Source organism: Drosophila nasuta, chromosome 2R, assembly GCF_023558535.2.
Source record: "Drosophila nasuta strain 15112-1781.00 chromosome 2R, ASM2355853v1, whole genome shotgun sequence".
Taxonomy (NCBI): Eukaryota; Metazoa; Arthropoda; class Insecta; order Diptera; family Drosophilidae; genus Drosophila; species Drosophila nasuta.
The window spans coordinates 10,950,019-10,966,738 of record NC_083456.1 but is presented as its reverse complement, the minus strand read 5'-3'; the positions used below and the strand labels follow the sequence as shown (position 1 = coordinate 10,966,738).

General features: G+C 36.8%; 2 protein-coding genes across 3 annotated transcripts; both read left to right on the top strand.

Moving 5' to 3' along the window:
• The first annotated feature begins 5,900 nt into the window (after window positions 1-5,900).
• Window positions 5,901-15,446, top strand: LOC132784104 (putative odorant receptor 85d). The gene is given in 4 exon segments (XM_060789510.1): window positions 5,901-5,988; window positions 13,566-14,599; window positions 14,654-14,809; window positions 14,871-15,446. Coding segments are annotated over 4 exon segments (1,335 nt in total). The 3' UTR covers window positions 14,928-15,446.
• On the top strand, window positions 9,526-10,555 carry LOC132787156 (uncharacterized). 2 transcript variants are annotated; one of them, XM_060794071.1, is made up of 3 exons: window positions 9,526-9,911; window positions 9,968-10,191; window positions 10,252-10,555. In XM_060794071.1, exons 1-3 carry the CDS (start codon window positions 9,697-9,699, stop codon window positions 10,296-10,298), a joined length of 486 nt encoding a protein of 161 aa, XP_060650054.1. In that variant the 5' UTR covers window positions 9,526-9,696; the 3' UTR covers window positions 10,299-10,555. The 2 variants fall into 2 exon arrangements, with proteins under 2 accessions (XP_060650054.1, XP_060650053.1); XM_060794070.1 differs by having other exon boundaries at window positions 9,959-10,191; window positions 10,252-10,552.
• Window positions 15,447-16,720: the final 1,274 nt, after the last annotated feature.

Here is a 16,720-nt window from a genome sequence, read left to right as displayed (position 1 = left end):
CAAGTGCTGGGACACTAGGACACTCGTCCTTGCATTCGTCCCTGTTAGAACACACAAAACAGATACATTAGCGGCCATAACGTATGAGCTCTTCACTCAGCATGTGTGTGCGAGTACGAGTTCATATGTGGGTGTGGTGAGTGTGAGAGTGTGGGTGTGCATATGGATATGGAATGCCACTGCTTTTAGATGACTATGCTGAAATGGCTCTATAAGTGTTTATGCAACTGGGCGAGTGACTGCCTGCCTACCTCACTGCCTCACTGCCGCACTGCCTCACAGCGTGCCTGTTGCCGCCTGTTGCCAAGAAAACACTGACACTTTTCCGCATGTTATGCCTGTTGTTGCAATTGTTTGCATTCACACATACACGCACATGCCTCACTGCATTGCATTATGGCATTGTCTCTGTCAATATTGTTGCCGTTGTTGTTGTCATTGCTGTTGCATGGCACTGTTTCGACAATGCACAACAGACCGAAAAAAAAAACATTTGTTGCAGACTTTTAGGCTGCTTTTGCAAATTCGTGTACCACTTTAATGGAGCCTCCCTCCACTTCAAAATACGAAATTGTATGCAAATTAACTGACATGTTGCAACTTCAGCTTGCGGAATTCTGTTTCAAGTTGCACTTCTCTATCAATTCCAGAGCAATAAGTAGGCCAGCAATTTAAGATAAATGCATTCAAAGCAAGGACATTCCATTTAAAAGTTTCTTGCTTAAAATATGGTTGAACAGCTCTTAAAAGAACACAGCTAACATTAACAGCTAGGAGTTTATTATTATTATGAATGAATATCAATTAACAACAATGTCCTTTATACAGATTAATTCTTTTTTTACACTAATTTTAAAACGAATTATGATAAATATTTTCTGAATATTTCTAAATTCTTCTATCTAATGAAACTGAATATTTTAACATCAAAGTAAACTAAAAGTTATCATGGAAATATGATTATGTATAAAAACCAATCTGTCAATAGAATTAAATTTCCTTTTTTTTAGCCATTTAGACAACTTGAAATCCAATCACTTGAAGTGGCGTCAACGCATCAACTTTCAGACCGGAAAAAAGAGAAAAGTTTTGCAGAAACTATGACTCTATATGCGCAACTCAAGCCGAATCAATGGTGCGTTTTGGACTACGAATATACTCATGTGCTCGAACTCGAATACGGTGTTGACTTCACTGCCGCATGCCACAGCAGTTCAGTCAGTTTCGTGTCCACTCAATTTCGCCATGTCACTACACACATACACACACACATGCACGTAGTGAACACACAACATCCGGCGGAATAATGCTTCTGTGCACGCTCTACAGCTGCACATCCTGCCCCAAAGGAGGTGCCAGCGATTTCTGCATTTTGTTGTTTACGCGCATTGATGCTAATGCCAACTTCTGCTGTCATTGCTGCCGTTGCCGTTGCCACTGCCGCTGCTGCTATTGCTACTGCAATACCAATTTTAGGGTCATCGATTTACTGAAATTGTACTGCCCCATTGTCGTGTCGCCGCTCCTTTTTATGGCCGTTGTCAAGTCGCATTTTATTATGATCGCGGACACGTGACTGCAGCCAGCGAGGCTACTGAAACTGCTGCAAAAATCCGGCTCCAGCCCATGTTCTTGATGAATACAGTTTCAACGAATGAGCCGAAAAAAAGAACAACCAAAGCCAAACAAAAAAAAAATACTCTACTTTGCATTCACTTTCGACAACATGCATATGAATATCTTCTGCTGTCTCTTGAAGACCGTTTCGCTATTTTCGCAGCATACTTTTGGGCGACAAAAAAATACCAAACAGCAATTTCTGCTCTTGGCTGATGCCTTCTTTGAGTGTTCATGTGATGTGTTTTTGTTTGTGTTTGTTTGTAAATTACAGCTGATGATTTTCACAATCCTCCTCGACACTCTCCGCTCTGCTGCAATGTTGCGCGTATCTGTTTGATTGTTGTCATGTCAGAGACTTTCACTGCTGCTGCAATTGCACATTTATCAATACCCTGTGCTCTATTTATGGGCGAAAAGGGTATTACGACTAACTAAATGGCATTTAAATTACTCTTCATGAAGTTTGTGCTTTAAGTAATTTTCTTATTTTGCATTGAAACTTTTAAGACCTATTATACAATTATTTACAGGATATTTAGAAGTGTATTGTCCCTCCCTAGAATCACTTTATGCCATATGGAAATTAGAAAATCATTTTTGTCCGACTTTACTGATTCGGTTTTTTCCCCCAAACTGCATAAAACACTTCTCGCTGTGAATGCGAGTATATTCGAAATTAAACTTCCTGTCACACAATTAGTGCGGCATCCGTTTGCTAAATGAAATAAATTCTCAATAAACAAAAAATATATACATACATACACATATCAACACAACTTTCAAATAGAATGAAATGTATTTCCATTGAATTTCCATGCATAAATTTACTCTGTGCTGTTCTGATCGATTGATTGTCAGTGCTCTTCAAACTTGACGATAGTGCGACAAAAAAGCAGAAAGCAATAAATTTCCGGTTCCACTATTATAGCTCAATGTTGTGCAAATTGATTTTTGATAAGCAACACAGCTACAATTTGCTACGCAACGAAGAAATTTCACAAACCACAAAATGATTAGATCAATGTCCAATAAACAGCAAAACAACACGAAGCGAGTGGGCGATTGAATCATTGGAAGCAAACATTAATAGTTCTGTATATATGTACTACGACAATGTGTCTTTCAACAGAACTGTTTCGGTTTGCTATTTCGCTTCAATTTCGACTATATTTAACTATATTTACCATACAACAACTTTAACATATTGTTTATCAACATCATCAAATATATTCTTGAAACTTACTTTTAAAATAGCAAATAAATAAATCATATTGTCATATGTTTATTAATTTAGCATTAATCTGAAATATAAACAAATGAATCGCTCCAGAATATTTATAATACTTTCTGAAAGTGTATTATTAAAACAAAACAACATATTACGAGCTAGCCACAACATGACATGGCCATGAGTCTAACAGCAACGCACGAGCTGATAATGAAAATGAGTTTTCATGGAGGCGGTACAAAGAGTTTGTTTTTGTGTGTGTGCGAACGGCATGAGTTGATGTTGATTGATTTCGCGTTTGGCTTAGCTGACAGGCGAGTCGGGGCGCCATAACTATGACTTATGTTAGGCGATTGCTTAATTAAAACGGCCAGCAGCAGCGACAACAACAAGGACAACAAAAATAACAACGACAGCGAGGAAAAGAACAATTTCGTTATGTAGTATGAGTAGCTGCAACCGGTGGCAGAAAGCGAATCAAAACAGTTTGAAAAGAAAACTTTTTTAATGAGTTGTGGCAGGCCCAACAAGCACACTCTTCTTGCCAGCTGTTTTACCAATAATTTAACACACGTTACGTATACGCTGCGTGTACGCACACACCACTTGCTGCACAATCCAATCAAAAGTTTACAATTCACGCTCGAAATATCGCACTTTGGTTGACACACTCCACGTTGTCTCCGGCCCAATTGAGAAACACCAACGTTCCCCCCCTCCGTTTCCCTGTCACAAGCTCGTGCCTCATCCAATTCGCAATCTCCCCTCTCACACTCTCGCTCTTGCTCGCTCTTCTCTCCGTTTGAACATGATATGTATAGGTGTCGCGGGAACATGGGCTGTTGTTGTCAAAGCTGCTTAGTACAATGGCTTTAAGTGCCTGCGCCCGCAAGTATGCCATAAAAGATAGCTACTCGTAACGTTAAGCGAATACCGCATTGTAAAAAATTAAGTACCACGTGGCAGCTGTGTTCGCCCTTTTATACTACATAATAACTGCCTACCAATGTTTATCCGATTTATGCCACGTTTGCGTAAATCTTCATTTCACGTACAAAACTCTTGTGCTTATTATGATTTAAGCCAACCTGAGCTAACATCACATTATATCAATCTCTTCACTTCAATTTGCGAAATATGCAAAAGCGTTTTTCAAAATGTATATTTATTATATAAAAGTCTGCAAACAAGTTTTCTTAAAGAATATTTTTCACTGTGTGTATATTTAAATAATAGACTTATTGATGTTAAATTTAGTGTGTTTAATTTTAAAATAAAGGATTTTTTTATACTTAATAAGCAACATATTTTCCAAAAACTTAAATTTAAAGCAAGTAAGAAAACAACAGATGAGTATGCTGCAATTAGAATTCCCGATAATCAACCAAATGAATATAATGAACAAATAGAGAAATATGTCAAATGCTATATGAGGTATACGGGAATACTACTACATTCAAAATATACCACAGAAACCAAAATTATATAAGCCAAATTTGGGCAAAAGAAACGAAATGTGCTGTGATTTTCACAATTGAAATAAACAAAGAAATTGTAAAAAAAAGAGTATGGAGAAGTAAGGCTTATTTGCAATAAGAATCTTATTCAACAGTAATGCATATTTAATATTTTAAAATTACTAAAAAAACTATTTCAAATTAATTAATTGTATGGCATTGTATGGATTGATTTAATAGCTTAATACTGTTAATATCGTTTGTTCTGTATGGCATTACAATAGTTGACATTTTGGACATAATCACACACACATTGCACCTGCTTCAATATACAATATATGCATAAATATTTGCGAGTGTATGTGTGTCTGTGTGTGAGTCGCGTTTGTAGCTCACGTGCTCGTTATTCATGAGTTGCTTACAAATTCATTGCACATTACAGCTGCAACAACAATAGCAACAGAAGCAGCTCAGACAGCAGCAAGTGGCTGCCAAGCAGCAAGAGGAATCAATAGAAAGAGAGAGAGAGTCGGTGTGGGAGTGAGGGAGAGGGAAAATTGCGCGACGTAACGGCGGCAGCGACTCTATTAGGATCCATCAATGTCAGCCAATTTATGCGCATATTAAAAATGCGGTCTGCCAATGACAAACACAGCGGCTGCGACCCTTCAAATGCACACACTCTCACACACAATGACGCATGTGTGTGTGTGTGTGTGTGTGTGAGGCGCATATGACGTGAGCTTTCGTTGCGAACGCACAAAATTGAGGTACAAGTCAAGAACGTGACAAAAGCAGGCGAGACATAGATCTAAACACCAGCGTGTGCTGCATTTGAGGTGGTTTGAGGCAGACTGAGGTGGTTTGAGGTGGACTGGGTTTTGTGTGCTGATAAGGTATATATGTAACTTTAATGTGCTCGCAAGCACACACACACACACACAGATGTAACGATTAGTGTGCTTGTGTGTTGGTTGGGTTACAATTGCAGTTGCTGATAAGCAGGACAGTCAGAGGCAGAGTCAGAGTTGGGGTCAGACTCAGGCACACACTGCCACCAATTATGACAAATGCATTCAATTGAGTTGAAATGCATATCCTTATCGGCACACAGAGAACACACTTTGTGGAGCGGCGGAGAGGGGCGGGGACCACATCCTTGGGGCTGAGACAAGCTTATCGACATTTGTGCAGGTGTGCCACTGTGACACTAATACTAATGCCAATGACATAAAGATACTTCTACAACCCTCCGACAAAACGAAGGACAACGATGTGCAACTGCAAGGAACAACAAGGAGGATGGCAAAGATAGAAAGTAGGAGACCACTTTCGATAGTGGGAGTAAATGCAGAGCATAGCTGGCAATAGTATTGGCTTAATTATTTCCATTTCCAATATGATAAATAGGTTAATTAAGTGCTGTAAAACCCTTAAAGATAACTTCAATATTAAACTAAACTTCAATGCATTTGTGCCTTAGAAATCACCAATCAAAGTACAATTCATTAGCTTTCTGACCTCAACGTACACACATGAAATATTCACAAAGAGCGACAACCCTATTAGCCGGACAATTGCCAAGTTAACGGTTCATGCAAGTCTCTGTGGTACGACTTTATGCATCGGTAACTAAGAATATCAAAACTATATGGTAAGCTATAATACGTGAGTGTGTTATATGTGCATATGTATGTGTTGCATTATATATCTAGCTAATACCCAAATAGACAGCTTACATTGAAACACAGTCGCAGCGCACCACAGAGTGATAATGATAATAATGAAACATTTAATAATTTCAATAAATTTCACACACACACACACACACATTCACAGCACACATTAAGGAGCTTGTCTCTAATGGCACGCCATAAAATAATGCACTGCACGAAAAACTTGAAGAACAAACAAAAATGTTATAGTACATTAAATAGTTCCTTCGAAAAATTGCATGCTTTGTTTTCTTTGTTATAAAAAGATATCCTAATAAAACTTAAATTAAAACATATTAACTCAAAATCCATATAAAAGGGTTGCTTGTGCTTAGTATACGTAGATTTAAATATTATATATTATCATATTATCTATGAGAAAAATTAAGTAAACACGTAGAATTTACGTGGTAAGGTAAATGAATATTTACCTTGTGCCCTAATTTCTATTCAGCTTCGTTTTGTAAAGTATTTTAAAAATTGATTTAAAATTCAATTTAAGCTGACTTTAATAGTTTGATTTTTAAAGCAACTAGTAACAAGTTATTTTTGCAGTGCATCGAACTTCTCTAACGACTTGTTCAGTGTATAAAGTCCTTATTTGAACAGCTGAATACAAATTTCTATCAATTGCATTTGTTTGGGCACTGAATGCCGCAGGATTTGCCTTGTGTGCACTTTATTTATTTATTTTGTGTGACGGCATAATACGAATCGTAATAATAACAAAATTCCAGCACACTCACACACACACACACACACACAAATACTCGAATACAAATACTTGCTATGCGTTGCTTGTTGGTTTTTAATGTATGCAAATTTTGTTGGTCCCCAACAACATCCTTGAGATACTCGCACTGCATTACGGCCTTCTCTTCTGCTAATGAGCTGTGAAATATTTTGTATTTTGTATATCCGTTGCTCAACTTGTTTAATATTTAAATAATCATTTTCTGCTCTGTTTCTGGATTATGCATTCAACTACAACTACGATTTGAATATTAGAACATTTTGAAATTATTTCGACATTTGTAAGTTGATGTGGAGCACAAAATTTAAATTGAAATTTGATAGAATTCATTTAGATGTTTGCTTTATATTTCATTCAACACACATACATACATATATATTTCTTGGTATTATTGCTGCTTTCAACTTTAAAATATTTGTTATACTTCTGACATTATCGTGCAACAGTTAACTATACTAAACATTTACTTTCTCACTCGCAAGATTCACGTTTTTCAATATCCTGATTCCCCTCAGGGCGTCTGCTGTTAGTCTAGATTGACACGCATGCTTAAAAGTGCGAAGCATATAAGAAGCTAGCTGCTTGTGTTGTAGATTAACAGCTATCCAAATCCTTCGATAAGAAAAGGCAAGCAATTGAAAGCGACCAACAGCAGCGAATTATATACTTCGAGTTCTCAGTTCACTGACCGACAATGTGAATCTATGAAACTGCTGAAAAGCCATTGCGATTTTGGCTTTTTGTCTGATAACCAAGAGGAGAAATGTGCGACTCGGAAAAGTAAGTTGAACAAATCAAAAGCAAACCTTGCTGCGCCACCCAGCGAGTGGCACGCAAACATATTGCGAATATTAACGAAATTAGTGAAATACCAGAAAAATGCATTTAAAATTGGGTGCAGTCACTTGTATACCCTGTAAATTGTCAAACTCACTAAGGATGTTTTAGTAATCAAGTGTTATTAGAGTTCACTTAAAAGATTGATGTTAATTTGGCTTGGAATATTTGACACTTCAGTAAATATTAGTATACCAGAAAAACTTATAGTACGTTATTTTTTAATAAAAATGTTAATGAAAGACGTCATTTAATATATATTTCAACAAGAGATTTGAAATTATTTGTAAACATATTTTTTATAAATCCAAAACTAATAAAAATAGATAAATAAGTTAACGATTCTCTCTTATTTCTCAAGACTTAACCAAGACCTAACAAATAAGTTATTCTATTTAAATATAATTCTTTATTTGAAATTTATAACTTCTCTGGGTTTATTTAAAGTTCTTATTATAATATTTTTATTTAAATAGATAAAGAAATAAATAAACAGGGTATATCTTAATAATATACTCCCTACCTGTACTTCTATAGACCACGTAAAATGCCAATAAACTGCGAATGTGAAACTTTCAGCTCTTGTGCTCTTTTTCGCGCTGACTGGGAAAAATTTGGCCGTGTTTGCGAGAAACTGGCAAATGGGGTTCGTGTTCGTGTTTAAATTGTTAAAACAGACTTTATGCAGGTGTTGCTGCTACCTCTTATGCAAAATGAATGCGGCAATTATAGATGGCTCGATGTATGCGTGTGCATGTGTCTGTGTGTGTGAGATATAAAAGTTATTTTGGCACGCAACGAAAATGTGTAATCAATTGTAATTAAGCGCAACAAACAAGTAAACCGAAGCAAACTGAACTGACTTGTCAGCGCCGCGCAGTATGCAACAGTTTTTTTCGCTTTTTCGCACTTAATATTTAAAGTAACTTTAGTTAATTGAGAGCAAGCGCAAATACGGAGGAGGGGGAAGACTTTAAGAGAGTGAGCCAACAACTGAAATGGCCCAATGCCAGACAATGTTTGCTGAGATACGAATGAATACGAATGCACACACACTCACACACATGGAAAATGTGGGCCAACACACACATAACACACACACATGGACAGAGACATAGACAGTGCGGCGTTATCATTGCACATTTCACTGTTTGGTGTAACAATTACAGCAAAGCCCACAACAAATACAATACCAAGAGCATCGACAACAACAAGAACAACAACAAGAAATAACATTTGGCACACATTCAAAATTGCCAGCAGCCAAAACAAGCATATTTCCCTCACCCAAAAAAACATCCCCTTCCGACATCTTCCCCTTCCCCTATGCCATGTCATAAGTTTGTTTTTGATAATATGAAACAGCACACATGCATTTGCAATTGTGTGTGTGTTTCTGTGTTTCTGTGGTTTTCCGGCCAACAAAAATAAGAAAAACAAATGAAGGTTTATAGGTAATTGCTTTGTTTGCATTTGCCGAAAGAGGAAACTGCAAAAAGTCTTAGGATAAATTTAACAATGCCAAATAAAGTACAAATTTCTATTTGTTATACTATATTTATTTAGCAATTTAACAAAATACCATTTGTAAGCCGAAGACATTAAAGAAATCTACGTAAAAGATAGCTAGCTTTAATTCTATATGTTGCCTGTATTCTAAATAAATTTTACTTAATAAAGATTGTTCAAATTATTTTCGCTGCTATCTAAAAATAGTTATCTTGTGAATCGCAATCAATAACTCATGAAGTCATCCAGGTAGTCGTGACACAAGAACGTGTTAATATAGTATAAATACCAAGCGCTATCAGATTTACAGTCCAGTTTTTAAACAGAAGTCTTTTTATAACCTCTTTATAACTAAATTGTACACAAATTACACAAGTAGCTGTAGTCATTATTTCACAGTTCTTTTGACAATTAGAGTCATCTGACAACATTTAATGGCTATTAAATCAAGTGTAACGACATCAAATCTCTTCAACACCTGGAACTATAAAATTATTAAGATCTTGTATCGCAACGCTCGAAACCATTGAAATCAGTTGTATATGAAACCTCGAAGTGTTCACTTATTTTTCGGATATGACGACTGTCAGTTTTTATATACTGCAGAACTTTCTGATTCGTACTTTAGCGTTTACTCCAACGCGTCCATTATATTTGACACGATCTGAAGAAAAAGTAGTCGAAAATTTAGAACTGTACGAACCAGATGCGCTTCAAATTCCCCCAATTCATGTTACTGAAAAGTTTACTTCAACACCAGACAACATCGATGTTAAGAATCAACAAAGTCCGTAAGTTTAAATGCAATTAGGAATCTACTACCAATAAAAAATAAAAGATCCCTAAGCTCCGTAGTTGATTTGGAGCCTGTTGATGGCTATCCACTTGGCGTTCCAAGTAATCGGCGACCTGTTTTCCAACCTGCAACCCCAAAACGCAACTGTCATATTATCAAATGCCCAAAGTTCACACACGCCACCTTCGGCACTGACTTTAAAAAGTGCTACGAGTTCTTGAATCCGTGTTACTTGGCGGTTGCCAGCTGTGTGCGCTACAATGCTCAACTCCCGCGTAAGCTTATAAACCATATTTATAAAAAAAATTATCTTTAATTCGATATATTTTATACAGGTCTTAAAGTTGTCGAGAAGAGTCAATGTCATAACCTAGAGTCGTAATTGCAATGTGCTGAATACCATATATTTAAAAAAAAACTTACCCATAAATCAATAATATTAATTTTCCTGCCTGATTTCTATTTCACATAACACTCAACATTAATCAATTATTAATTATATTAAGCTTTTTTTACTGCTTAAAACTTCGCGGCTATTCATCACATTCTTTTTGATGCAAATTATTGTACGAGTTTATTTAATTTCATTTGAAACAAAAACAAATGCACAAATTGACAAGTTCTCATGCACTTTAACTTGTCTATACAAATTAATTTAATTCTTTTCGTATTTTTTTCATAAGCAAATCCTTTTATTTAAATGAAATTCATTATTTAATATACTCTTTGCTATAAAACACAAAAAAAAAGGTATTTCAACAGTAAATCAATTTAGCGCTGAAAGGAAGCTGAGATTATTTGGATTTTTTGGATTTTTCATTTAGATTGAACATTTGGAAGCAGCTCCCTAATCATAGAGATTCCAGAGGATATTATGCAGTCACGATATTTTGTAAGTTTATTTTTTCTAGTTTTTTTTTTTATGAACAAAGCCAACGGAAGCGACAGTTTAGCTTTATTTGAAAGGTCAAAGCACATGTTAGCTTTATGATATAAATAAAAATTCGAGGGTTAAATAAACAATATTTAATAGTGCATTGAAAATTGTAACTTTAAAACAAACAATAATAAAGCTACCCATTTTTAACAAATACAAACGGTATTATTCTTAAAATATACCGAATAAATACACCAAACAAATACTAAAATATTCCGAATGTATATATGTAAGTGTACTATTGCATACAAAAAAATACCACAGACTACAAAATAAACCATTGTTCTGCGTAATAATAACAAATGCCGACGAAATATTGTAGCTCTAAAAGGGACAACTTTTTATATTCGAATACGAATATATTCTTATATTATACATGCATTTCTGAAAACTTCCCTCGCTATTGCAAACCATCATAACAATTGAGACTTTAAAGCGACAACAGTTCCCGAATCAACATTTAGTCTGAATATTGCAAACAATTTGATAAATTAATCCAGATTTTGTATAAAACAATCTCGCTATATAATATGTACTTTCATTCTCACATATGTAAACACACAGACAAATACACTCGTAAAGCAGGCTCATGGCAAATGGAGAACAGAATTTAAAATTGTAATTGCATATGAAAATAAATCTTAAATGACAATATGGTAATATAAATACACAAATGCACTTCATTAACGATGCTCTAACAAATGTGTTTCACACGCTGCTCGCACACAAACAGATGCATATAATAATATTAAATGAGCAAACTCATTAAAATCAGGTCAAATTCACTTATCATAGCAGGATAAATTTACAACATCAGTCTGCTAAGTCTTATGAAAGTACGATGAAGTATTGTGCTTTAATTGGAAAATAAGTAAAGTAGAAAAACAAAGAAAATACCGAGTTGGATTTTATAAATTGTGATTGATTGATTATTAAATACTCTTTAAAAAGTTTACATTAAATTAGATTACGAAAAGTACAGAACTATAAATGAAATTGTTTCATAAAACGATTTGGATTTTAAGCATATGAAATAAAACATTTAGATGTACATTTTTATACCCGCTACCCATAGGGTAGAAGGGTATTATAACTTTGTGCCGGCAGGAAATGTATGTAACAGGTAGAAGGAGGCATCTCCGACCCTATAAAGTATATATATTCTTTATCAGCGTCAACAGCCGAGACGATATAGCCATGTCCGTCTGTCCGTCTGTGTGTCTGTCCGTCTGTCCGTCTGTCCGTATGAAACACTGGATCTCAGAGACTATAAGAGATAGAGCTATAATTTTTTTTCGACAGCATTTGTTATGTTTGCACGCAGATCAAGTTTGTTTCAAATTTTTGCCACGCCCACTTCCGCCCCCGCAAATCAAAAAAATCGAATAACAAGCGTAATTTTAAAGCTAGAGTTCCGAATTTTGGTATATACAATAATAACTATAGTAGTTATGATTCCTGAAAATTTGGTTGCAATCAGATAAAAATTGTCGAAGTTATTAAAGAAATACTTTTGTATGGGCAAAAGCGCCTACTTACTAGGGGTCTGAGTTGCTTTGGCTGACAATCTGGTATATTGTGCCGTCTATGTTATATTTTGAATGCGGTACTATGTCGATATACCAAATATACCATTCGGTATATTTTTAGTATTTTTGCAGTATTTTCGGTATATTTTGAGAAAATACCGCAAAATATATTTCTTTTATTCCAAATGGGTAGCGGGTATCTCACAGTCGAGTACACTCGACTGTAGCTTTCTTACTTGTTTTTAATTAAACTTAAAAATGAGATTACAAATTTCGAATGTAATCCGAGAGCTCCTCGTTGACTCTGTCGCATATTTACAGGGTATATGTAAGAGGTGACAGTGCAAGTGACTTTTATTTGCAGCAATCTGAGTCAGCTACATATAAGGCTCGGATGACAACAGCCCAGAAGGCAGTAACAATCATTGGCTTTGGCTACGGCTTTAGTTCTATGGCATTGGCTTTGACTTCGGCCTTAGCTTTTGCTTTGTCTCACGCAATGGGAAGGAGAAGCAGGAGCAGAAGCAGCAGTAGTAGCAAAGCAAACCCATTCGCTATAGGAAGCCAGGCAAGTCAAATATAATGCTGTCACATGGCAACTGCACAAACAGAAGATACTCAGATAACTGACAGCACAATGCAGTGTTGTTCCAAGTTTCTCTTGCTATGAAATTAAACTTGGAAGCAACACAAATAATGGAAGCAAAAGGCTAAACAAGGTCACAGGATGCCTCAACTACAAAAGAAACGAGAACTGACCTAATAAAGAAGCTAACTGCATTAAAGCAAATTATAACTAATATTTTTGTTATTTGTATATTTAACTATCGTAAAATCATTTTGAAATCACTGCCTCGCAATGTCATCTATCGTTTTCCCAAATTCAAGTAGATTCAGTCGATTAATCGTCGAGCACTTAACTAATTGAGGATGTCATCGATTTCCTGGGGCTAATTTATTTCGACTTAGGCGCAATTAGACACGCCCATTCAGCCAAACAGCAAGCAACTGTTACTGTTCACAGGACCAATGCTAATTGAGAGATTCGTAGGCGAGCCTAATCAATTGGGCGTGGCTGTGGCTTCATAACTGTCAATTATCAAATCGTCGCTGGTCGCTATAAAAGCTCTTCAAGCTGCACACAACAATGCAGAGCACTCTACGAAAATGGTCGGAAAATTAGGGAGATACACGGAAACAATGGCGACCAGTGATAAGACCATCAAGTTGAACAAGTTTTTTCAATTCGTAAACATCTTTTACTTATCCATCGGCATGGTAGCCTATGACACAGAGGAGTGGAACAAGAGACACACGGCAGAGGTGCGCAAGTGGACGAGTCGCCTGTTGAGCTGGATTTTCATTTGCCAAGTGCTAAATCTGAATTTGGTGCTCATCTCGGAACTGATCTATGTGGGATTAGCATTTGCGAGCGCCAACAATTTCTTGGAGGCCACAATGAATCTCTGTTTCATTGGCTATGTGGTGATTGGTGTAATCAAAATACGTGACATTTGGTCTCAGCGATCTCAGCTGACGCGCGTTGTCGCTCAACTACAGCGACTACATCCAACGAATGCGGGAGAACAGGGCGAATACTTAATGGATAAATATCTGCGCGATTATCGAAAAGTTAGCATCTTCTATTTCTCGATGTATCTGGTGCTCATTTGGATCTACAACTTGTATTGGGTCTTCTACTATTTGGTCTACGATTTTTGGCTTGGCATACGCACCTTTAAGCGCATGCTACCCTATTACTGCTGGACACCCTGGGATTGGAGCACCAATTGGAGTTATTACGTCATGTACTTTTCACAGAATTTGGCTGGACAAACGTGTGTTTCAGGTCAACTGGCTGCGGATATGTTTATGTGTGCTCTGGTCACACTGCTAGTCATGCATTTGAAACGCCTGGCCACACAGATCGAACAGCATGTGGCTGGGCAGCAGTCGCCAGCAAAAGATCTGACCTTTCTACAAAAGAACATCGTCTATCATCAACGTTTGCTTGTACTTTGCGAGGATGTCAATCAAATCTTTGGCATCTCATTGTTTTGCAACTTTGCCAGCTCATCGTTTATCATTTGTTTTATGATCTTTCAAATTACGATTGGCGGCAACATCGATACGCTGGTGATGCTGGCTTTTTTTCTCTTCTGCGCCATGGTGCAGGTATTCATGATTGGCAGCTACGCACAGCGTCTGATTAACGCCGTAAGTCGATATATAGAAGTGTGTTCTATTACAACTAATACAGCGTATTCACAGAGCCAACAAATCGGTCAAGCTGTATATAATCATGACTGGTATGGCGGCGAATTGCGCTATCGTCAAATGTTGATTCTTATAATCAAGCGTGCTCAACGTCCAAGCTATCTCAAAGCCAGCATCTTTTTGAATGTTTCACTAATAACTGTCACGGATGTAAGTTATATGTTATGTACATATACTGTTTTTACTATTTTAAACGTATTTTCCTTTGCAGCTTTTGCAACTTTCATACAAGTTTTTTGCCTTGTTACGCACTATGTATGCTAAGTAAAAAGAATCAACATAGTGACGTAGCTTTCAGCTTTCAGTCATACTTCATAGTGCTAGCTTGGCTCTTAGCTTTTTTTATTGCTAAGCGTACGTTGATGTGCTTAGCAATTAGCTCTTGCAAGTAGAACTCAAAGTGACAAAATGCTAAGTGTTATGATATGACGGTGATCAACAATATACAAATTTGCATAGTTTTAAACGGCTTAATATGAGTTTAGCTCTATATTTTTATTTTACAAAATGAGCAATGCTTTAGCTGTCCGTTAAGTTAGTAATGTGACTGGCAGCAAGTGCAAGTGAAACTGACAAAATGATTGGGGAAATGATTACTGAATTGGCCAAATCATGCCACAACAATCATTTACGCCAAATCCACAACAGTTGTGGCTTCTAATTAAATTAAACAACCAACTGGCGCTGCTTGTGGTACAACACAAAGAGTATCGCTTAAAAAATACAAGTGAAATACAGCACACGCCAAGCATGCCAATGGAAAAATACCCTAAATTTCTTTTTAATATTGTTGTAGTCTAAAAATAAAAATTTTAAAGTCACATAATATTGTTTTATTGTCCAGGGTAATTTATTTACAATGACATCAGTGTCTTACATGATTAATGTTAGGAACAATATACCCCATGGTCAGAACTGAAGGGGTATAAGCTGCGACCGCTGGTCATAATGAGTAGAGAAAATTCGCGCTGATTTTGCTTTGGCGCGCTTACAGCAAACGCTGTTTGGTTAGAACAGACGAGGGAGAGAGGACGTAATAAGGGAGTGCTGGATGGAACTGTGGTGCTGACCGTGTTACCACAAAAGGCTATGATTAATTATCGCCATTTCGTTTGCACAAAATGCGCGTGAAATGCAAGACAAATCTTTGACGCTGCTCTAAAATTAGCAGCAAAGCGCAAAACGAAAGAGAAATACTTGTAAAAGAAGAACTCTGAGAGCTGGCACCTTGAACAACAACAACAACAACAACAGCAGGAGCGAGCGCATCATTTGCACAGTTGTTCATTAAGCCAATGTCATGCCGCCATTTTAATTAAAGTTCTCTCAACACACGCACACACATATTCACACGCAAATGAGAAAAAATAGCGATTGGCATTTAGGCGCGACGCCAGCCAGCGCTTATGCAAGACTTAAAATTAATTGCAAAATTGGCTGGTAAATTGCATTTTTATGACTGTAAAATTGAAAAGTTGTCACAACACACACACACAATTACACACATACAGGGTGGAGAGCAAGAGAGAACGTGGCTAATTACATTTCTACGTCTGGCAGTCAGATAGATGGCAAAATTGAAGAATTTTTTCAATTAAAATTAGAAGGCAACAAAAAAAAAACAAAAAAAATAACAGAACGTACAACAAGAAAGCGGAGCACATTCGCGTAACCAAATGGCAATCAGATGGACACGGCCATCGCAGCCAAGTCCGACAAGTGGGCGTGTCTGGTAGGCGCTGCCCTAATCTAATTAGAAATACGCGCGTCACGAACTTGACTCCCAATGAAATGTTCCTTTCTTTCCCCCTGTAACTTTCCGTTGGCTATTCTGTTGAATCCAGAAAATGTGCACCATGGCGTATGGCAAAATAGTTTCGACTAATTTCATTTGCGTTTGCAGTTTTCATTTGCAAAAGTTGGAAAAACTTCCTCCACAGTCTACTACTCCACCTGACCAACTGAATGGCCTCCTCCACCGCATAACCCTTGCACTTGCATCGCAGTCACTGGCGCATTTCCATGGGATGCCAAACCGCCATTAATCAAAGTAATTGCAGG

Excerpts from the sequence above, each read along its gene's own strand:
- LOC132787156 (XM_060794070.1), top strand. The coding sequence starts at position 9,697 with ATGACGACTGTCAGTTTTTATATACTGCAGAACTTTCTGATTCGTACT. Across the intron at positions 9,912-9,958 it reads GTTAAGAATCAACAAAGTCC|ATCCCTAAGCTCCGTAGTTG; the intron begins GTAAGTTTAAAT and ends AAAAAATAAAAG. Across the intron at positions 10,192-10,251 it reads CTACAATGCTCAACTCCCGC|GTCTTAAAGTTGTCGAGAAG; the intron begins GTAAGCTTATAA and ends TATTTTATACAG.